Source organism: Bos grunniens, chromosome 3 (genome assembly GCF_055505025.1).
Source record: "Bos grunniens cultivar Pamir isolate PY7600 chromosome 3, Bosgru_T2T1.0, whole genome shotgun sequence".
NCBI lineage: Eukaryota > Metazoa > Chordata > Mammalia > Artiodactyla > Bovidae > Bos > Bos grunniens.
Genome location: NC_141167.1, coordinates 92,848,259 through 92,871,369, shown reverse-complemented (window position 1 = coordinate 92,871,369; position 23,111 = coordinate 92,848,259). Strand labels below are relative to the sequence as shown.

The following is a 23,111-nucleotide window of genomic DNA, read 5'->3' as shown; positions in this document are numbered from 1 at the left end:
CCCATCTCTTTCAGAATTTCCCACAGTTTATTGCGATCCACACAGTCAAAGGCTTTGGCATAGTCAATAAAGCAGAAATACATGTTTTTCTGGAACTCATTTGCTTTTTCCATGATCCAGCGGATGTTGGCAATTTGATCTCTGGTTCCTCTGCCTTTTCTAAAACCAGCTTGAACATCAGGAAATTCACTGTTCACGTATTGCTGAAGCCTGGCTTGGAGAATTTTGAGCATTACTTTACTAGCGTGTGAGATGAGTGCAATTGTGTGGTAGTTTGAGCATTCTTTGGCATTGCCTTTCTTTGGGATTGGAATGAAAACTGACCTTTTCCAGTCCTGTGGCCACTGCTGAGTTTTCCAAATTTGCTGGCATATTGAGTGCAGCACTTGCACAGCATCATCTTTCAGGATTTGAGATAGCTCCACTGGAATTCTGTCACCTCCACTAGCTTTGTTGTAGTGATGCTTTCTAAGGCCCACTTGACTTCACATTCCAGGATGTCTGGCTCTAGGTCAGTGATCACACCATCGTGATTATCTGGGTCATGAAGATCTTTTTTGTACAGTTCTTCTGTGTATTCTTGCCACCTCTTCTTAATATCATCTGCTTCTGTTAGGTCCATACCATTTCTGTCCTTTATCGAGCCCATCTTTGCATGAAATGTTCCTTTGGTATCTCTGATTTTCTTGAAGAGATCTCTAGTCTTTCCCATTCTGTTGTTTTCCTCTATTTCTTTGCATTGATCGCTGAAGAAGGCTTTCCTATCTCTTCTTGCTATTCTTAGGAACTCTGCATTCAGATGTTTATATCTTTCCTTTTCTCCTTTGCTTTTCGCTTCTCTTCTTTTCACAGCTATTTGTAAGGCCTCCCCAGACAGCCATTTTGCTTTTTTGCATTTCTTTTCCATGGGGATGATCTTGATCCCTGATAGCATTTTTTAAAGGAAAAAGATGACATCTAATGATATCTGGGAAGAAGGCAATGGCACCCCACTCCAGAACTCTTGCCTGGAAAATCCCATGGATGGAGGAGCCTGGAAGGCTGCAGTCCATGGGATCGCTGAGGGTCAGACATGACTGAGCGACTTCACTTTCACTTTTCACTTTCATGCATTGGAGAAGGAAATGGCAACCCACTCCAGTGTTCTTGCCTGGAAAATCCCAGGGACGGGGCATTCTGGTGGGCTGCCGTCTATGGGGTCGCATAGAGTCGGACACGACTGAAGTGACTCAGCAGCAGCAGCAGCAGCAATGATATCTGGAAAAGGCTCACATTGTTTAGAAATTGCACATTACAATTCTAAACCTTTATTAAAAGCATATACAACCTTATAAATGGAAAAGCTGAAATTTTGGTATCAGTCCAGAGAAGGAACTCAACTACATAATCATTACTACCCCATTTGAGAGTAACAAAGCTAAAGTTATAACCTGCCAGTACTCCCCACACATACACACATCATTCACAAGTGGGAAGAAAAGAAAAGAAAAAGAAAGCAAGCATGCTTACTTCATTCAACTTTCCAATATATCAAAAATTAAAGCCACTGTCTTCTTGGGAATTGTGGTTTATATTGTGTGTGAAATTTAAAAACCTAATGTATCACCAGCTTTGTCTCTACTTACTCTTACAAGACCTGTGTCTTCTAACAAAATTTACATTTATATTTATGGATGTCCACTCCCTGGGCTTGGCTTCCCTTGTAACTCAGTCGGTAAAGAATCTGCCTGCAGTACAGGAGACTGGGGTTCGATCCCTGGATTGGGAACATCCTCTGGAGAAGGAAATGGCAACCCACTCCAGTATCCTTGCGTGGAAAATCGCATGGACAGAGGAGCCTGGTGGGCTGCAGTCCACGGGGTCGCAAAGAGTCGGGCACAACTGAGCAACTAACACTTACTTACTTACTCCCTGGGGTCAGCGGTAAAGAATCTGCCTGCCAATGCAGGAGATCCAGGTTTGATCCCTAGATCAGGAAGATGCCCTGGGGAAGGAAATGGCAACACACTCTAGTATTCTTTCATGAGAATTCCACGGACAGAGGAGCCTGGTAGGCTATGGTCCATGGGGTTGCAAAGAGTCGTGCACAACTTAGCAATTAAACAACAACAAAGAATGTGTTCCATGTGATAATAGACAGGACCAAAGACTCTGGATTCACATTGTTTTGCCCCTCCTATCCCAGTAAAAGCCATAGTCTCTGCTAGGTGCTTTCTACTGGATGGTTCTGCCTTTATCAAGCACCACTCCCACTTCAGTTACATGTAAGTCCATCTACGAGATACCATCCCCCCAGACCCACTGCCTTCTTCTTCGGCTGGACCTCATCACTGATTCCCAAAGACCTCACTCTCAACTTGTCTCTAAGAAGTTGAACAATACTATAGAAAATTGTAAAATCATGGAGATTGTGCCACTACACAAATATAATTTCTAATTTGAATCAGACCTCTAACACCTCTCATTTATTTTTAACCATTGGAACCTCTCCTTCTATGACAGATTGTAAAATCTTCTATGGTAGATTGTAAAACTGGACTCTATCTTTTCCTTCCCAGAAAGAAGTGGGGTGTATTTCTCCATCCCGTGAATGTGGGCTGGCCACATGATTTGCTTTGGCCAGTGAGACACTGTAGTATACATGAGTAAGCAGAGCTGAGAAAACACTTGCACATTTGGTCTTGTATTGATCTTGTTGTTACACAGCCATGTGAACAAGCTATGGCTAGCCTACTAAAGGGTGAGAGATCAATGACCAGTCACCACCATCACTCCAGTTGAAGCAGGCCTACCATCAGACATGTGAGTATACCCAGGACCAGCTAGCCCTCTGCCAACCAGTCACAAATCTAGAATCAGCCAAATCTGACCCATATGAGAAAGACAACTCAGAAGAGTAGTGAGCAAAATAAATGACTACTGTTTTAAGCCACTAAGCTGTGGGGTAGTTTCTTATGTAGCTGTAAACAAATGGTATATACCCTCTGATTTCCTTCAGTAATTGCTTTATTCCAAACCCTTGCATCACTTAAAAACCATGCCCCACCACTGTCAGCACCTGATTTTACCCCCTTTTTTAATGAGAAATACACTTAACTCCTCACCCTACCCTGATACCACTCTACAACGTAGTGGTAGAGGGTATTGATTCTGAAGACAGACTCCCAATTCTTATCTTGTCTCTAAAATGTATAAACGGTAAGACAAAATTACACATTCTTCTCTGTTAAAGTAGGGATAATGATAATACCTAGCACATACAGTTGTTGTGAGAGTTATTTATGAAGAAGCCTTCAGATAATTTCATTGCACATAGTGAATGTTTTAAAAATATAAGCTACTATTATTTTATTGTGCACTAACCAATGATAGGGGACTGGAATGCAAAAGTAGGAAGTCAAGAAACACCTGGAGTCACAGGCAAATTTGGCCTTGGAGTATGGAATGAAGCAGGGCAAAAGCAAATAGAGTTTTGCCAAGAGAACGAACTGGTCATAGCAAACACCCTCTTCCAACAACACAAGAGAAGACTCTACACATGGACATCACGAGATGGTCAACACCAAAATCAGATTGATTATATTCTTTGCAGCCAAAGATGGAGAAGCTCTATACAGTCAACAAAAACAAGACCAGGAGCTGACTGTGGCTCAGGTCATGAACTGCTTATTGACAAATTTAGACTTAAATTGAAGAAAGTGGGGAAAACCACTAGACCATTCAAGTAGGATCTAAACTAAATCTCTTATGATTATACAGTGGAAGTGGGAAATAGATTTAAGGGACTAGATCTGATAGACAGAGTGCCTGATGAACTGTGGATGGAGGTGCATGACATTGTACAGGAGACAGGGATCAAGACCATCCCCATGGAAAAGAAATGCAAAAAAGCAAAATGGCTGTCTGGGGAGGCCTTACAAATAGCTGTGAAAAGAAGAGAAGCGAAAAGCAAAGGAGAAAAGGAAAGATATAAGCACCTGAATGCAGAGTTCCGAAGAATAGCAAGGAGAGATAAGAAAGCCTTCCTCAGCGATCAATGCAAAGAAATAGAGGAAAACAACAGAATGGGAAAGACTAGAGATCTCTTCAAGAAAATCAGAGATACCAAAGGAACATTTCATGCAAAGATGGGCTCGATAAAGGACAGAAATAGTATGGACCTAACATAAGCAGATGATATTAAGAAGAGGTGGCAAGAATACACAGAAGAACTGTACAAAAAAGAGCTTCATGACCCATATAATCACGATGATGTGATCACTGACCTAGAGCCAGACATCCTGGAATGTGAAGTCAAGTGGGCCTTAGAAAGCATCACTACAACAAAGCTAGTGGAGGTGATGGAATTCCAGTTGAGCTATCTCAAATCCTGAAAGATGCTAGTGGAGGTGATGGAATTCTAGTTAACCTATTTCAAATCCTGAAAGATGATGCTGTGAAAGTGCTGCAGTCAATATGTCAGCAAATTTGGAAAACTCCGCAGTGGCCAGAGGACTGGAAAAGGTCAGTTTTCATTTCAATCCCAAAGAAAGGCAATGCCAAAGAATGCTCAAACTACCGCACAATTGCACTCATCTCACACAGTAGTAAAGTAATGCTCAAAATTCTCCAAGCCAGGCTTCAGCAATATGTGAACCATGAACTTCCTGATGTTCAAGCTGGTTTTAGAAAAGGCAGAGGAACCAGAGATCAAATTGCCAACATCCGCTGGATCATGGAAAAAGCAAATGAGTTCCAGAAAAACATGTATTTCTGCTTTATTGACTATGCCAAAGCCTTTGACTGTGTGGATCGCAATAAACTGTGGGAAATTGTGAAAGAGATGGGAATACCAGACCACCTGATCTGCCTCTTGAGAAACCTATATGCAGGTCAGGAAGCAACAGATAGAACTGGACATGGAACAACAGACTGGTTCCAAATAGGAAAAGGAGTACGTCAAGGCTGTATATTGTCACCCTGCTTATTTAACTTATATGCAGAGTAGATCATGAGAAACACTGGGCTAGAAGAAGCACCAGCTGGAATCAAGATTGCTGGGAGAAATATCAATAACCTCAGATATGCAGATGACACCACCCTTATGGCAGAAAGTGAAGACTAAAAAGCCTCTTGAAGGTGAAAGAGGAGAGTGAAAAAGTTGGCTTAAAGCTCAACATTCAGAAAATGAAGATCATGGCATCTGGTCCCATCACTTCATGGGAAATAGATGGAGAAACAGTGGAAACAGTGTCAGACTTTATTTTGGGGGGCTCCAAAATCACAGCAGATGGTGACTGCAGCCATGAAATTAAAAGACGCTCACTCCTTGGAAGGAAAGTTATGACCAACCTAGATAGTATATTGAAAAGCAGAGATATTACTTTGCCAACAAAGGTCCATCTAGTCAAGGCTATGGTTTTTCCAGTGGTCACGTACGGATGTAAGAGTTGGACTGTGAAGAAAGCTGAGTGCCAAAGAATTGATGGTTTTGAACTGTAGTGTTGGAGAAGACTCTTGATAGTCCCTTGGACTGCAAGGAGATCCAACCAGTCCATCCTAAAGGAGATCAGTCCTGCGTGTTCATTGGAAGGACTGATGTTGAAGCTGAAGCTCCAATACTTTGGCCACCTCATGCGAAGAGTTGACTCATTTGAAAAGACTCTGATGCTGGGAGGGATTGGGGGCAGGAGGAGAAGGGGACGACAGAGGATGAGATGGCTGGATGGCATCACCAACTTGATGAACATGAGTTTAAGTGAACTCCGGGAGTTGGTGATGGACAGGGAGTCCTGGCGTGCTGAGATTCATGGGGTCGCAAGGAGTCGGACACGACTGAGAAACTGAACTGAACTGAACCCGTGATCCAGAACTTGATCTTTTAACAGCTTTATTCACATGTTTATTTATAAATAGCCCATACAATTCATGCAGATAAAGCATACATTTCAGTGATTTTTAGTATATTCAGTGCAGTGCAAACATCATCACAATCTAACTTTAGAGCAGACTCTAACACTTTGCCCCAGTACAGACTTAGGCACCTCCCTAAAATCCTTAAGTACAGCTAACTTGACGCTTCAGGATTTATAAATTTAACTACTGATCCAAAGACAAAAGGGACTGTAACACTGGAAAAGGTGATCATGGAAAGCAAAATTTTAGTTATCGTTGCCCTAGAATCTACTGGCAATACTTTATCCCAGAGTGTTTCCTACTAGTGATCTCTCTCATTTATCCCTCTGTTGGCCACAGAGTTGTAGAATGGCAGCTGTCCTCTCAAAATCAAGGGTTACTTTAGCATCATCTTTTCCTTTCAAAGCCATGAGCTCTCACTCTTTCTCAGACCCAGCCAGAGAAAAGTTGACCTCTACCTAGGGGCCATATTTTCTCCTTAAGGATGATTGATAGTGGGAACAAGGATTAAATTCAGGAAAGATATTCTGTTTCCCACCATGTTAAGTATGATATGGACCCTGGTTCCAGAAAATAAATCCAGAATAGTTGACAGTATAGTTTCCAAAGTCTGACTCGTTCAATCTTAACTAGGATCGTGTGTGGTTCACTGACTGTTCTACTCAGACACTGTTATGTCAGATGCAGTTCAGTTTCTTTTTACACACCTTTCCTCCAGGTAATAGTTAAAAGAATTTCAGACCTTCATGCTCCTGTTGTGGACTGTTTCTGAAGTTCTTATAAGGAAATACTTATACCAAAAACATTCACACTCCTAAAGAAAAATAATAATTATATTATGTCATAGAGAAGCATAAGACTGGAAATATCAAGAAAACTTTTAACTGTAGGCAGTTTTATTAAAAATGCAATATATGTGCAAAAGATACACATAATTCATTCAAACCCTAGTATTAAGTGATATACAGTATATGGATCTTAATACCTTTCTAAAGTATTAAGTTTTCTGAATCTCAGAAAACATCATGTCCCAAGGTTTTGAATAAGGAATTATGAACTTGTATAACCAAAAGCTGATTTAGGGAAAGTGGTCAAATCTGAAAAGAAAAATTTGTGCTCTCTAGATAACACTAAAGCTCTCTGATGCATACGGCATTGTTTAAAGGAAATCTAGGCTTCCTCGGTGACTCAGAAGGTAAAAGAATCTGCCTGCAAGTCAAGAGACCCAGGTTCAATCCCTGGGTCGGGAAGATCCCCTGGAGAAGGATCTTCTACCCACTCCGGTATTCTTGAGTGGAGAATTCCTTGGACAGAGTAGATTAGCAAGCCAAATAGTTCATGGGGTCACAAAGAGTCAGACACAACAGAGCAACTAATACTTCCACACTTTCACAGAGGAAATCTAACACACGGTAATTGTGAGGATTATATAACTTAATCACTATAAAGTCCTTAGAATAGTGACAGGTGCAGAGTAAGCACTTAATAAACATCAGTATTACTGTCGATACTGATAGCAATTATGATATAATTCTTTCTACAGACCAGGTGTTAGAGATGGTTATGATACTATGCTGTGTTGCTAAGTCACTTCAATATTGTCCGACTCTGTGGGACCCCGTGTTCCACCAAGCTCCTCTATCCATGGGATTCTCCAGGCAAGAATACTGGAATGGGTTGCCATGCCCTCCTCCAGGGCATCTTCTCGATCCAGGGATCCATACTGTGTTTCTAAAGTCTCCTGCATTGGCAGGCAGGCTCTTTACCACTAGCGTCACCTGGGAAGCCCTATAGAAGCATAAAGCAAGTATATCTTCCAAAATTTGATTTCCCAGGTCAGGAAAAAGTGGGGAAGTACAAGATCTAGACAGAGCAGAGAACAGTAACAGGAAAAACCTTCCACAGGATAGCACAATAAGAGGTAGAATTCAAAAGTGTTGATTAAGTACTTTTGTGCCTTTTGAATAGACCTAAAAAGTCTTCTTCCAGATTTCATTAGGAACAGATTGTATGAGTGTAGCAAAAAGAGAATTATAGAATTCCCCTAGATTGTCTCTCCTATGGGCCACCGACTGTTGTGTATACTTAGCACGCCACCTTTGCATAAGGCAAACGTCCTATAAGGCTGCGATTCAGATGGTGAGGGAAAGTGTAGGAGAGCACTATTTGCATGGGATTGTGGTTTTAGTAAAAGAATATACTAAAATATTGTTTGCAAGTCAGGAGTGCACTGCAACAGTGGGGTAAGTGGGCCAGCCGTATTATCTATAGGAGGTATGGTAGGCAGATTTTCTTCCAGAATATGCTGAGAATACAAAGGTAAAAAGTCAATTCTCCTCTCCAACCCCTTTCTCTGACCTCTCACTACTGCCATGGCACTCTTGCCCTTTCACTGGGTTCCTAATTCTGTTATTACCTTCAACTATTTATAAGAGTTTGAACTCTTTCTCCCATTAGAATATAAACTCCCTAAGGGTCAAGACCTTGTGTCATTCTCTGCTGTATTTCCAGACACTAAACAGTGCCTGAAACAAGACTTTTCAAAAATATTTACAGTAATAATCAATGGAAAAGAACAAAGCTTGACACACAAGCTTGTGATATAATAGCACAACTCATTGCTGTTCTAGTTAAATTTATTTTCAATTAATAATTGAGCTAAAATAGAAAAAAATAGGTAAGCAGACAATGACTCTACCTCACACCCATTAAAATGGCTATTGAAGAAAACATAAAATAACAAGTGTATGCAAAGATGTGAAGAAATTGAAACCCTTATGTACTGTTGGTAAAAATGTAAAATGATGCAGCCACTGTGGGAAACAGTTTGGTCATTCCTCAAAAATTTAAAAATAGAATTAACCATGTCCCCATTCCACTTCTGGATATACACTCAAAAGAATTTAAAGGAGGAATTCAAACAGATATTTATACATGTGTTCATAACAGCATTATTCACAACAGCAAAAAGATGAAGGCTCCCCAAGGGTCCATCAGTAGCTGTCATTGTTGAGTCATGTCCAACTCTTTGTGACCCCACAGATTGTAGCCCACCAGGCTCCTCTGTCCATGGGATTCTCCAAGCAAGAATAATGGAGTGGGTTGCCAGTTCCTCCTCCATGGGATCTTCCTGACCCAGGGACATAACATGAAGTCTCCTGCACTGGCAGGCAGATTCTTTACCGCTGAGCCACCATGGAAGCCTATACATATGCACACACATATATATGAATATTAGTCAGTCTTAACAAGAAAGGAATTTCTGCTTGCATGGATGAACCTTGAGGACATTATGCCAAGTGAAATAAGCCATTCACAAAAATGACAATTATGTTTTCTATGATTCCACTTGTATGAGGTATCTAATGTAGTTAAATTCATAGAGACAAAATAGAGGAGTGGCTGCCAAGGGCTGAGAGGAAGGCAGAATAAGGAGTTAAAGTCTAATGCTGTTGTGTTTAGTTGCTAAGTAGCTTTCCACTCTTTGTGACCCCATGGACTGCAGTACACCAGGCTTTCTAGTCCTTCACCATCTCCCAGAGTTTGCTCAAATTCATTGAATCAGTGAAGCTATTCAACCATCTTATCCTCTGTCACCCACTTCTCCTCCTGCCCTCAACCCTTCTGAGCATCAGAGTCTTTTTCAGTGAATCGGTTCTTAGCATCAGGTGGCCAAAGTACTTGAGCTTAGGCTTCATCATCAGTCCTTCCAATGAATAGTCAGGGCTGATTTCCTTTAGGACTGACTGATTTGATCTTGCAGTCCAAGAGACTGTTAAGACTTCAGTTTTGCAAAATGAGAAGAATTCTGCAGATGAATGGTAATGATGACTGCACAACAACTTGAATGTACTTAATACTATTGGTTAAGCTGATAAATTTAAAGCGTGTTTACCACATTAAAAGAAAAAAAATATTAAACGGTGATAAGAGCAATCCACATCAATCAAAACCAGTAGGAACAGGGGAAACTCAAGACTAGCCCAGCCTTAACACAACTTGACCACCAGGCAGTGGAAACAGGAAACCAAAGGCGTGGCAAGGGCAGGCCTCTGGGGCTCTTGCACAAGGCGAGGAAGCGGGGAAGCCACAGGTTAAAGACGGTCACCAGCCACCGAGGCTGCCACTGCGCAAGCGCATATCGCGGCTGCCGCCGAGGCTCCTTTTAAACGTACCCGGAAGTGACGTCTGTAAAGCTGAGACTCGCTTAGGGACGCGCTGAGTCCTTGGCACTGGTGAGCGGTGTTCTGACTGCGGTCCTGGGGCCGCTATGAGCTGCACCATCGAGAAGATTCTGACAGACGCTAAGACTCTACTGGAGAGGCTGAGGGAGCACGATGCGGCTGCCGAGTCACTAGTGGATCAGTCGGCGGCTCTGCACCGGCGGGTAGCCGCTATGCGGGAGGCGGGGACAGCGCTTCCGGACCAGGTCAGGCAGAGGGTACGGGCCCGTGCCCTCGGGTTCTGGACACTTGAGGGGGGGAGGATGAGGTAAAGTGGAAACTCGGCTTGGAGTTTTTTTCTGGTCCCAGAGGGTGGCTGTGAGACCTTTCTGTGGGGTCGGGGCTGCCAGTGCTGTCCTGGAGTTCTGCCTCCTTCCTCTTCAGTTGCATCTGCGGCTGTTATGTTTACGGCTCGATTAGTTTGTCTCTTGTTTGTCCAGTATCAAGAGGATGCATCCGATATAAAGGACATGTCCAAATACAAACCTCACATTCTGCTGTCCCAAGAGAATACACAGATTAGAGACTTGCAGCAGGAAAACAGAGGTTAGTCAGGCCTTTTTGTGTGTAATGATTTTCTCATATCCAGTAATATTTCAAAAGTTCTTGCAAAAAATGACAAGTCACAAAAGTGCACATGCTGTGGTGGTGATTTAGTCACTAAGTCGTGTCCGACTCTTGCGACCCCATGGACTGTAGCCTGCCAGGCTCCTCTGTCCATGGGATTCTCCAGGCAAGAATAATGGAGTGGGTTGCCATAGCCTATGATGACCCAGTAGCAGTAAAGTTTATTACATTACTCTTTTCAAGGTCATCTGACTGATTTTGTATTTAAACGCAGCTTATACAAGAGGTGCTTAGTAGAGTTGAATTATTATTGCATGGCCTGTTAGGTGTCTGGAGACTGAGGGTTGCATAATGGAAGAGTTAATATCCTCAAGGGCTTAAGATTTAATGTTTAAACATTAATTGAAATAAACTTTAAAGCTAAGATTGAAGAGATTTTTATGTTCTTATGCAAGGTGGAAGAGCTGAAGTTAATCCTCGGGTGTATATTCTTGGGCTTGGTGAATATATTGTTAATGATAGTAGTATGAATAGTTATTTGTATATAAATTTACAGAGGGCCTTCACATATATCATGCAATACATATATGTATTCTCATATGTTCATTTTGAAGTAGACAAGCCAGGTTTTTATTATTACAAGGCAGATAAGAAATAGGCTCAGAGAGGTTACATGATTTAAGAGTAGTAATCTAGTAATTCACAGAATTGAACTTAAACTCGTCTTCTGATGCCACATCCCATGTTGATTCTACCAGATTTTGCTGTTGCTGCCTGGAAAGATTTTTTTTTGCATAGACCATGATTGTTGAGTTTTGTGGACTTAAACACCAATTTACATCTTTGGGTTCATAATATTTCACACATGTCATAAAATCCAGCTGTTTGAGTTTGGCTTTAGGAGGTATTTCAGACATCACTGCCAAGTTATTTTGTTTTTTGATAGAGCTATGGGTTTCCTTGGAGGAACACCAGGATGCTTTGGAACTCATCATGAGCAAATACCGAAAACAGATGTTACAATTAATGGTTGCTAAAAAAGCAGCGGATGCTGAACCGGTCCTGAAAGCTCACCAGTCTCACTCTGCAGTAAGAAACTTTGATGGATAAATTCTAAATGAATTGAAATCTTGACGTTGTTTTAGATCATGTGCTTGCTTTTGAAGTAAGCTTGTTTTCCTTTCATGTTTACCACATTTGCTGTAGGTTTTAGTATAGCTTTGTAAAGATATGAGTAGAAAAAAGGGGGTAAAGGGCCTTTTATCTGAGTAAGACTCAAGTTCATCCCTCCACTAAGATCTCTCTTCAAGATGTTAATGAACACTTAGTTTTTCCACTGAACAATGTCAGTTAGCGTTAAAGTGAAAATGAAAATCATTCAGTCATGTCTGATTCTTTGGGACCCCATGGACTGTACAGTTCATGGAATTCTCCAGGCCAGAATACTGGGGTGGGTAATCTTTCCCTTTTCCAGGGGATCTTCCCAATCTAGGGATTGAACCCAGGTCTCCTGGCTTGCAGCCAGATTCTTTACCAGCTGAGCCACAAGGGAAGCTTGTTAGTATTAAAGGTATTCAGTAAATACTTGAGTTGTTATTATGGTACGTTTCACTAAATTGTAAGCTCCTTGCTTGTAAGGAGCGTGAATTATCTTTTATCCCTAACATAGTACTTGGCACATAGCAGGAGAGTCAGTATACATAGCATCATACTGTGTTGTTAGGAGAGAAAAGTACGGTTTAAAAAAAAAAAATGGCGTAGTTTCTATACTCTCATTGCTTATGGTTTAATTTGGGAGATGCAGTAATTATTCTTAAGTTTGTAGAGTGCTTTAGAGTTGTCTTTGTACGTTTGCATGTACTATATCATTTAATCCTAAATTAATAGATTGACACCTCACTATTTGCTGCAGTGGAATTTATGGAAGATAAGTTTCATCTTAGATTCCATTGAAAGCATTTTAATGAATTTAACTAAGTAAGGTCATAGGGAACAGGGATCTTTTAAATATGTGAATGACTTTCATCTGTGGTCCAAAGGAGAAAAACCTGATCCTTGAAGAAGACAGAATTTAGCGTATATGAAAAGCCTGCTAAGAGAGATGTCCAAAGATAGAATAAGGTACCTTGGAATGTGGCAAGCTTCCTGCCAATAAAAGTATTTAAATTTAAGTTAAACAGCCATTTAGAGATAGCATCCAATATCTAATGGATGATTGGACTAGAGTCAATCTTCTGAAAATGAATTATCTGTGAATATCACAAGATAAGTTTATTATGGCTTTACCTCTGAGGACTTAGATTGTAGTGAAATTACTATAACCTCTGTACCACAGATTAAATGAATTTTTAACATTATAATACACATGGTCTCATGACCTTCATATCTGCTAAAAAATGACTTTTTCACTTTCTTATTCTGAATATCTTCACAGGAAATTGAGAATCAGATTGACAGAATCTGTGAAATGGGAGAAGTGATGAGGAAAGCAGTTCAAATGGATGATGACCAATTTTGTAAGATTCAGGAAAAACTAGCGCAATTAGAGGTAAGATTGTTGCCATTTTAGGTTCATAATATCTTAGGGAGTTTTCAGTCTGAAAGGTATGCCATCATTGTATATCACTGCAGTGTATTGATGTTTCCTCTGTGGTCTGATTTAAAATTAAAACATCCTCCATACCCTTTTGAAGAAAGGAAATGTAATCAGAAGCAAACAATGAAAATGCTTATTGGCTAGAAATTGATATATCATACTGAGAGGGTAAAGGGAGTGGAAAGGACAGATTACATGTGAGCTAAAGTCCCTCATTTGCTGTAAAAAGAACTCAAATAGATACTGTTTAAACTTGATGATCAGGAAATAGCAGTACAAGACATATTATTTAGAATTATGGAAGTAAACACCTAAAGAAATAGATAAAAATATTAAAAGTGGTTGCCTTTGGGAAACAAAGCCAAGGGACTGCAGACTATTTTACAGGTCTTTTAGTCTTGATTTTTTTTTTTAATCAATTTTTAAAGTCTTGATTTTGTTTTAAAGCTGTTTTAATGTTTTGATTAAAATGGGAATAATTTACAAAGAAAGGCCTGGAGTGTTAGTGTGCCCATACAATTGTTAAAGAGAAACATTACAATAGATGATATGAATGTTACACTTATTACAAATTCTGCCATGGGCCCTTGGAAAATACCAGAGAGAAAAAGACAGGGTCCCTCCTCAGAGTCTAATGATAGCAATAAAACTACTAAATTTTTTTGGTATGAAATGGTGTGTAAATGCTAGGAGAGAGATACAGGGTATGTCTTGGTGAAACCTGAAAATGCTGTGGTTTACCAGAATTTCCTGCAGAGAATAAGGATGAAGAGTGCAAACTGCTGTATCTGGAAATCAAAGGGAGTGGCAAAGACCCAATTAGGATAGGAGTTAGTTAAAATGATAGAATGACCTTGTCTGTGCCATCCCTAATTTACTTCAGTTATGGAAACAGCCCTAAGGAAATGTGAGTCAAGTCTTACTTAATGCAGTAGAAAAAATGTGGGTATCAGATTAAAACCAGCAATACCACATGCAGGTTATCTGAATATGGGCAGGTTTTTGGACTTTTGGGAGCCAGTGTCCTCATCGCAAGAGAACACAGATGTAGACAATGGTGCCTCCCCTGCATACTGTATGAGATAATATATGTAAGACACCCATGTGGAACCTGGCTGTGTGCCCAGTAATTATTTTCCCCCTTTCCTTCCTTTCTCCAAAACTATAGGACATCTAGGAGAGAAGGTTAAGCAGAATGAAAATGTTATTAGGAATTTGAAAGACAGAAGAAACAATAGTGAAACTTGTGGGAACCATAAAGATTTTGACAAGCAGTGAATTCCTTTAGTGGAGCGGGACCCTGTTTTTTTCATGTGTAGTCTTAACACCTGGCATGTGGAAATTACTCAGTAAATGTTTTTTAACTGAATAAATAAGTAGAGTTTTAGGAACTTCTCAGTTCTTTTGTTTCTTTAAAACTTTTAAAAGTAAAATAATACACTTTCTTTTTTTTTTTTTTTTTTTTTGAGCGGGGTGGGAGGCTTTTATTTCACTGTGTGTGGGTGGAGGGGGCCTGGAGAGAGGGCAGCAGGCAGGGCAGGAGGGGCTGGAGGGTGGAAAGGGGCTGGGCAGGGGGAGGGCTGCCCCCAGGCCTGTTGGGAAGAGGATACTGGGACTGATCCCTGCTGGGACCTCACCCCGGGGATGGGGTGGGAATCGGGTCTGGAGCAATGAGGGCCCCCTAGCTCCGGGCTGGATGTGAGGTCAGGGCAAATAATATACTTTCTGTTTCAAGCCGCAAACAATGGGTTCTGATACAGTTTGACAGAATACCTGAAATGAACATACATTTTTTTTTTTTTTTTCCAGCTTGAAAATAAGGAACTTCGAGAATTATTGTCCATCAGCAGTGAGTCTCTTCAGGTCAGGAAGGAAAGCTCAGTGGACACTGCTTCCCAAGGCATCAAATAATTCAACTTCTGAATAATGCCTGGAGGTTGTTTATCAAGGAAGGAAGTTATTAACGCTATTCGAGTATTGTGCGTTCATTGTCTTGCCTCAGAATTGATTTAATGTTGATTAAATGTATCAAGTGGCAGTTTACAATTTGCAGTCGAAAGTGGCTGTCCACAAAATAGTTTTAAGGTGTGTTAGTAAAAGTACACACTGAGTTTCACTATTCCTTTCTGTAAGAGACTAATTTTCATTTCTGGGACTGTGATTTATATAAACTGTGTTTTCAGTTCATTTTTGTTCTTTCATATCTCTGAAACTTATAGCATTTTGTTATAAGCCAGCAGTTTTATTTTATATCAGATTATAAATTGCAATTCTAAAAAATCTTAAACATTATCTTTTTAAGTCTATGTAGCATAAAGCTGGATTTTTTTCCATTTGAGAAAAATACAACTCCACAGAAGTTGATTGGCAGATTCTCTAATTTGTAACATAGATTCTCTAATTTGTAACATCATTCACCTTTTATGAAATTTTAAGTCTCTCTGGTGCTAAGAGTTGGCACCTTATGGCCTGGTGTCTTTACTCTTGAGAGAACCTATTGCTAGTCCCCATAAAATATACTTGAAAGTAAGTCAACTGTTTTTGTCCAGTGATAGTATATTCATCATATTGTTCAAAGAATGTTTAAAAATTTGTCCTGTGTATGTGTGTGCACATACATGTGCTTAGTTCAGATGCTGAAAGTAAATTTTATTTATTCTGTTTGATATTATTAGTCAATTCTTCAGTTTTGTCCTACTTGGAAATCTTCAACTTGGATAGTTTATCCAGTGTGAAGAATATATAATAGGTTTATTCACATCATAGTTAAAGGTACTACATTCTACAGTTTAATTTATATATAACTTGTAATTAAGAACCATCACTTGTTTGGATGTCTTTCATCACTGGTACTAGTAGTTGGCTTCTTTTTTAGATCCACTTTTCACAAGGAAGCAAAGTTTTATCACTTAATGAGAGTTTATTTCATGTCTAAAAGCTGTGTTGAGAGTCTAATGCTAAGTGATCAGCTAGGCTCACTCATCATTTCATTCCCCCATCTCAGTTTATTCATATTTCAAATGTATAAATTACTCATGTAATACTATCAATTTAGGTTTACCCCCAAATAATTGAAATAATGAATGCTAAATCTGTCAATATTTCCCAATTACCCTAAGCATTATACTGCATGGGACAGACACATCATTAGAAAGATTTTTGTTAGTGCTTTGAGTGGTGTAAACTTTCTTTTGTAACGCCATAAAGAATTAACACCAATTAAAACAACAGAATTTATCCAAGATATCTTAAAAGCATCTGATCCCAGTAATACTAACAGACTTTGCCTACAATGGTAGGCTGTAACGAAATTGGTATATGTCATTTTTTAATTTGTCAAATTTCTATTCAGAGTCTTGTAAACAATTTGAAAAACATTTCCACCCAAAGTGTGGATGTTCTTATCTCATTTCCTAAGAGTATGTAAATTTTTAGTCTGATCATTTGCCTTGAAGTGTTTGTCCTAAGTACCACCGTGTCCCACAGTTCCATTCAGGAGGCAGAAATATGCCATTTGTTAGCTGCCATGGCCAATTTTTGGTGAAAATGATAAATCAAATGACCCACTAAAATATAACATAGTGTCCCTTTATCTGCTCTATGTCCCTTTAGAGATGTTTGTAGAGTTCCTTACATCTCAGATATCAGGATAAATCTAAATGCTGACTTTTCCTTTGGCAAATCAAAAACTTGAAGCTTGAGTCTCAACAGCTCTCAAGATCCTATATAATATAGAGCCTAGCTGGTGTTAATACTATGAAAATAGTGTGTAGTTAAAGAGGAGAAAGAATGTTCTTGACTTTGGTTTGTGTATGAAAGTTTACTTTGCAGTTGATGAAGGAACTTGACTGGTTTCCAAATTTTAGTACAAACTTACCTTTTCTAATAAAAATCTCATTTTGAGAATAACAGCTAATATAACTCAGTAATGAGTCAACTTATTAGAAAGTGCAAAGGTTTATTTTTCACTTATATAGCAAACTGTCAATTAGGGCTTTTCATAAATACATCCTAATTATCACATTATAGTTAGTATAACCAAAAATAGTTATTTCTGAAATGGTGTTAGAGATGTCCTCATAGTTAGAAATCGTAAGTTACATGATTACAAGTCAAAATGTAAAATTAAAACAGTTTGGAAGTATCTTGAAAATTAAGTATTATTGATACCTACCTTTATTGTGTGTTAGTCATTAGTTATGTCTGACTCTTTGTGACCCCATTGACTGTAGCCCGCCAAGCTCCTCTGTCCGTGAACTTTTATTAGTATCATATGCATAATTTGATTCAACACTGAAAGTCTGTTTCAGTGTTCCTCAAAATGTGGTTCACTGACCTAAAATAAAAGTTGGGGGATGGAATCTAGGAATTTGTATTTTAATAATCATCCCAGATAACTTCTAAGGACATTAGTTTGAGAATGTCAAACTACTTGACAAAAAAATTGAGTGTTTTCAAAGAAAAATCTGGTAGAGGAGGCAAATGTGATAAATAAAAGGATATATTGAGTTCAAAGGAGGAACTATTTACAACTTGAGAATCCTGTAGAGACAAAATAATGCTGAATGCTGAAGAAACTGAAATTGAATAGTTCTATAAGACCTACAAGACCTTCTAGGACTAACACCCAAAAAAGATGTCCTTTTCATTATAGGAGACTGGAATGCAAAAGTAGGAAGTCAAGAAATACCTGGAGTAACAGGCAAATCTGGTCTTGGAGTACAGAATGAAGTAGAGCAAAGGCTACTAGAGTTTCACCAAGAGAACGCACTAGTCATAGCAAATGCCCTCTTCCAACAACACAAGAGAAGACTCTACACATGGACATCACCAGATGGTCAATACTGAAATCAGCTTGATTATATTCTTTGTACCAAAGATGGAGAAGTTCTATACAGTCAGCAAAAACAAGACTGGGAGCCAACTGTGGCTCAGACCATGAACTCCTTATTGCCAAATTCAGACTTAAGTTGAAGAAAATAGGGAAAACCACTAGACCATTCAGGTATGACATAAATCAAATCCCTTATGACTATACATTGAAAGTGAGAAATCGATTCAAGGGATTAGATCTGATAAGAGTGCCTGAAGAAATATGGATGGAGGTTCATGACATTGTACAGAAGGCAGGGATCAAGACCATCCCCAAGAAAAAGAAAGGCAAAATAGTTGTCTGAGGAGGCCTTACAAATAGCTGTGAAAAGAAGAGAAGTGAGAGGCAAGGGAGTAAAGGAAAGATACACCCATTTGAATGCAGAGTTCCAAAGAATAGCAAGGAGAGAGAAGAAAGCCTTCCTCAGTGATCAGTGCAGAGAAATGGAGGAAAACAATCCAATGGGAAAGACTAGAGATCTCTTCAAGAAAATTAGAGATACCAAGGGAACATTTCATGCAAAATGGACACAATAAAGGACAGAAATGATACGGACCTAACAGAAGCAGAAGATATTAAGAAGAGATGGCAAGAATACACAGAAGAATTATTTTTAAAAAGATCTTCATGACCCAGATAATCACAATGATATGATCACTCACCTAGAGCCAGACATCCTGGAATGCGAAGTCAAGTGAGCCTTAGGAAGCATGACTACAACAAAGCTAATGGAGGTGATAGAATTCTAGTTGAGCTGTTTCAAATCCTAAAAGATGATGCTGTGAAAGTGCTGCACTCAGTATACCAGCAAATTTGGAAAACTCAGCAGTGACCGCAGGACTGGAAAATGTCAGTTTTCATTCCAATCCCAAAGAAAAGCAATGCCAAAGAATATTCAAACTACTGCACAATGCACTCATATCAAACGCTAGTAAAGTAATGCTCAAAATTCTCCAAGCCTGGCTTCAACAGTACGTGAACCGTGAACTTCCAGATGTTCAAGCTGGATTTAGAAAAGGCAGAGGAACCAGAGATCAAATTTCCAACATCTGTTGGATCATTGAAAAAGCAAGAAAGTTCCAGAAAAATATCTACTTTGGCTTTATTGACTATGCCAAAGCCTTTGATTACATGGATCACAACAAACTGTGGAAAATTCTCCAAGAGATGGAAATACCAGACCACCTGACCTACCTCTTGAGAAATCTGTATGCAGGTCAGGAAGCAACAGTTAGAACTGGACATGGAACAACAGACTGGTTCCAAATAGGAAAAGGAGTACATCAAGACTGTATATTGTCACCCTGCTTATTTAACTTATATGCAGAGTACAACACGAGAAACACTGGGCTGGAGAAAGCACCAGCTGGAATCAAGATTGCCGGGATAAATATCAATAACCTCAGATATGCAGATGACACCACCCTTATGGCAGAAAATGAAGAATAACTAAAGAGCCTCTTGATAAAAGTGAAAGAGGAGAGTGGAAAAAGTTGGCTTAAAACTCAACATTCAGAAAATGAAGATCATGGCATCTGGTCCCATCACTTCATGGCAAATAGATGGGGAAACAGTGACAGACTATATTTTTGGGGGCTCCAAAATCACTGCAGATGGTGATTGCAGCCATGAAATTAAAAGACGCTTACTCCTTGGAAGTAAAGTTATGACCAACCTAGACGGCATGTTAAAAAGCAGAGACATTACTTTGCCAACAAAGCTCCATCTAGTCAAAGCTATGGTTTTTCCAGTAGTCATGTATGGATGTGAGAGACGGACTATAAAGAAAGCTGAGTGCTGAAGAATTGATGCTTTTGAACTGTGGTGCTGGAGAAGACTCTTGAGAGTCCCTTGGACTGCAAGGAGATCAAACCAGTCCATCCTAAAGGAAATCAGTCCTGAGTATTCATTGGAAGGACTGATGTTGTAGCTGAAACTCCAATACTTTGGCCACCTGATGCAAAGAACTGAATCATTGGAAAAGACCTGGATGCTGGGAAAGACGGAGAAGGCAATGGCAACCCACTCCAGTACTCTTGCCTGGAAAATCCCATGGACGGAGGAGCCTGGTAGGCTGTAGTCCATGGGGTCACAAAGAGTCGGATACTTACTGAGCGACTTCACTTTCACTTTCATGCATTGGAGAAGGAAATGGCAACCCACTCCAGTGTTCTTGCCTGGAGAATCCCAGGGACGGCGGAGCCTGGTGGGCTGCCATCTGTGGGGTCGCACAGAGTCGGACACGACTGAAGCGACTTAGCAGCAGCAGCAGTTGGGAAAGATTGAAGGCAGGAGGAGAAAGGGACGACAGAGGATGGGATGTTTGGATGGCATCACTGACTTAATGGACATGAGTTTGAGAAAACTCCAGTTGTTGATGGACAGGGAGGCCTGTCGTGCTGCAGTCCATGGGGTCGCAAAGAGACGCAACTGAGCGCCTGAACTGAACTGAGAGACAAAAATAAGTAGAAGAACTAGAAAGCTGGGTCCTTTCTAGTTATTGTAAAATCTCCGTTTCCAGTTGTACTTCATTTTACAGATACGCAGGTACACAAGGAGGTTATTCTAACAGAAACCAAGATTCAAATGCAGATTTGAAACATTGTTAACCATTAAGATTCCTTTACACGCCAAATACTCTTCAGAATTCAAGTGGTTCTTGATAAGCAAAATCTACTTTTATTAACAGTGCAAAAGAAACACCACAGCCCACATATTAGAAAATATCATGAATTTAATCATTGAAGCCTGGAGAAGGAAATAGCAACCCACTACATTACCCTTGCCTGGAAAATTCCATGGATGGAGGAGCCTGGTGGGCTATAGTCCATGGGGTCGCAAAGAGTCAGACATGACTGAGCAACTTCACTTTCACTTTCAGTAATGAGACCTAATTGTCATCTGTTTTCCAGTGTGTGCGTGCAACTGAAAGGAACAGTGTTTAATCAGTGCTTAGCAATACTAACTACATACAGGAAATGTGTGGTTCTGTCTTTCAAATCTGCCTCATTAGCATGTTTTTCATCTTTCATGCTATTTTCATGTTGCAGGAAGGTTGCTGCTGTGCCAGAAGTCATGTCCATGTTTGAAAGCAGGAAAAAAAGGAGGGGGGAAATAGCCTATGCCAGCCAAACCTATTCTCCTTTATGAGGAAAAGCAAAGCTTCCCCAGAAATCCAGAGTTTCCTTTGTCTTATTTGCCTGACCTGTTAAATTGTTAACTTCTAACAGCAAAAGAGGCTGGGTACATGGCTGCCCCAGATAAAATCAGTATTCTGTTAGGAAAGAGTATTAAGAAAGCAGCTAACGACAGTCTTTACACTGAATAGTTTTTAACCATTGTGTTGATGTTGAATGGCCAAGGAATGGGCTGCAGAAGATACCTGTCATCTCTCTTCTGGCTGCCCATTATCCTAACTCATACTATAGTTAGGGAACCTATCACCTAATGAGGCAGGACCTTACTCCTTCCTGACAAATTTTAAAGTGTCAGATACTTGTTTTCCCAGCCTCTTTGCAGCCAGGGAAGACACCTCTGCCTTAAAAGTTCGTGATAGAAAGAGGGAGAGCTGTGCAGACGTCTTTGAGTAAAGGCAGTGATATACAACACCGGCTTCTCCATCCAGCTCCACAGGAAGCAATAAAAAAATAGCTGCACTAACAACACTCAGTATCCAGTGTCAGCAAAGCCCATGGTGTAAGCTGCAGTGTCTGCCCGCAGTGGAGACGGTGGGGTCTTCACTGAAGCTATTATCTGAAGTGATTATAGAGGTTGTAGAGCCTCTAAATCTGGTTTTCAGGGTATCCAGAGATCCTGAGGGTTACTTATTAGCTTTTACTAATGTCACTTTTTGTTAAAATTAACCTGAATTGACTATAATTAAGACTGGAACCCTGACTGACAAAATAAGCATAGTTTAAAAAGCAACCTTTTGAATATAAATTTTGTCCACACTTGATGCATAATTTTACACTTAATGTTTTAATGTAATTTTTTACTTACAAAAGGATGTGACATGCATATAAATTATCAAGCATAATAATTCATCTCCTAATTTAGGAAATAGAACATTACCCATTTGTTACATTTATTTATTTGAGCTCCTCTCCTGTCTCTATCCCTCTGCTCTGTCTTTTTAATAGTTTTGTCACATGAAGAAAGACCTGAAACATGTATCTCACCCTGAAGTGACATTTTTAGTTTCATTCCTTTTTGAGCTTTATGAAAGTGGTATCAGACTGTATAGTAGCCTATGGGGATTTTATTTTTTTCACTCTTCATTATGTTTCTAAGATTCATGGTATTGTGTATAGTTGTCATTCATTTTCATTGATGTATAAGAGTTAATCATGTGACTACAGTATATTTTGAAGGGGTACATACATATAAAATAAAATTGTACATTTTTTAAAAAATCCTTGATACTGTCTCCTACTTTATAATTCTCCTTCCATATACCTTATTGATATTATACACATTTCACTATAAGCAAATATATTTCATATTCTGTAGTTATTTCACTTGCAGTTGTCTCATGTCAACTTTCAAGGTGAATTACAGAGTATTATTCACTAATATGCATAGTGGAAAGCAGATGATGCTTTTTTTCTGTCGCTCTTCAAGAATGCTAAAGAGGAGGTGGAACCTTCAGAGCTTCGATGAACTACAGTTCACATTTTGTCTAGCCTCTTAGAAATGTGTTTTTTTATGTTACTGATCATAAGATTTATTTTTATTTCATACTTTAATATCTCTGAAATTGGGATATGTCTTATACATGTAGGGGTTGTGGTCTAGTTGATTCTAAGCAAGGAAAATTGATTTGCATTTCTGGTGGCATGACTGGACAAAGGCAAGTTCTTGATAGTTCAGTCAACAAACTAAGCTATTTGAAAAAGGAATGGAGGGTTAGCTGTCTTTTGTGAACTTTCCATTAACACTTGTAAAATCAAGAGTG

The 23,111-nt window shown here is 39.5% G+C and overlaps 1 protein-coding gene across 2 annotated transcripts; it reads left to right on the top strand.

Moving 5' to 3' along the window:
* Nucleotides 1-10,126: 10,126 nt before the first annotated feature.
* SIKE1 (suppressor of IKBKE 1) lies at nucleotides 10,127-22,569 on the top strand. Of its 2 annotated transcripts, none has more exons than XM_086392002.1 (5): nucleotides 10,127-10,324; nucleotides 10,559-10,664; nucleotides 11,632-11,774; nucleotides 13,120-13,233; nucleotides 15,091-22,569. In XM_086392002.1, the coding sequence occupies exons 1-5, from the start codon at nucleotides 10,166-10,168 to the stop codon at nucleotides 15,190-15,192; spliced, it is 624 nt and encodes a 207-aa protein (XP_086248128.1). In that variant the 5' UTR covers nucleotides 10,127-10,165; the 3' UTR covers nucleotides 15,193-22,569. The 2 variants fall into 2 exon arrangements, with proteins under 2 accessions (XP_086248128.1, XP_086248127.1); XM_086392001.1 differs by having other exon boundaries at nucleotides 10,127-10,336.
* Nucleotides 22,570-23,111: the final 542 nt, after the last annotated feature.

Excerpts from the sequence above, each read along its gene's own strand:
- SIKE1 (XM_086392001.1), top strand. The coding sequence starts at position 10,166 with ATGAGCTGCACCATCGAGAAGATTCTGACAGACGCTAAGACTCTACTG. Across the intron at positions 10,665-11,631 it reads CTTGCAGCAGGAAAACAGAG|AGCTATGGGTTTCCTTGGAG; the intron begins GTTAGTCAGGCC and ends GTTTTTTGATAG. Across the intron at positions 13,234-15,090 it reads AAAAACTAGCGCAATTAGAG|CTTGAAAATAAGGAACTTCG; the intron begins GTAAGATTGTTG and ends TTTTTTTTCCAG.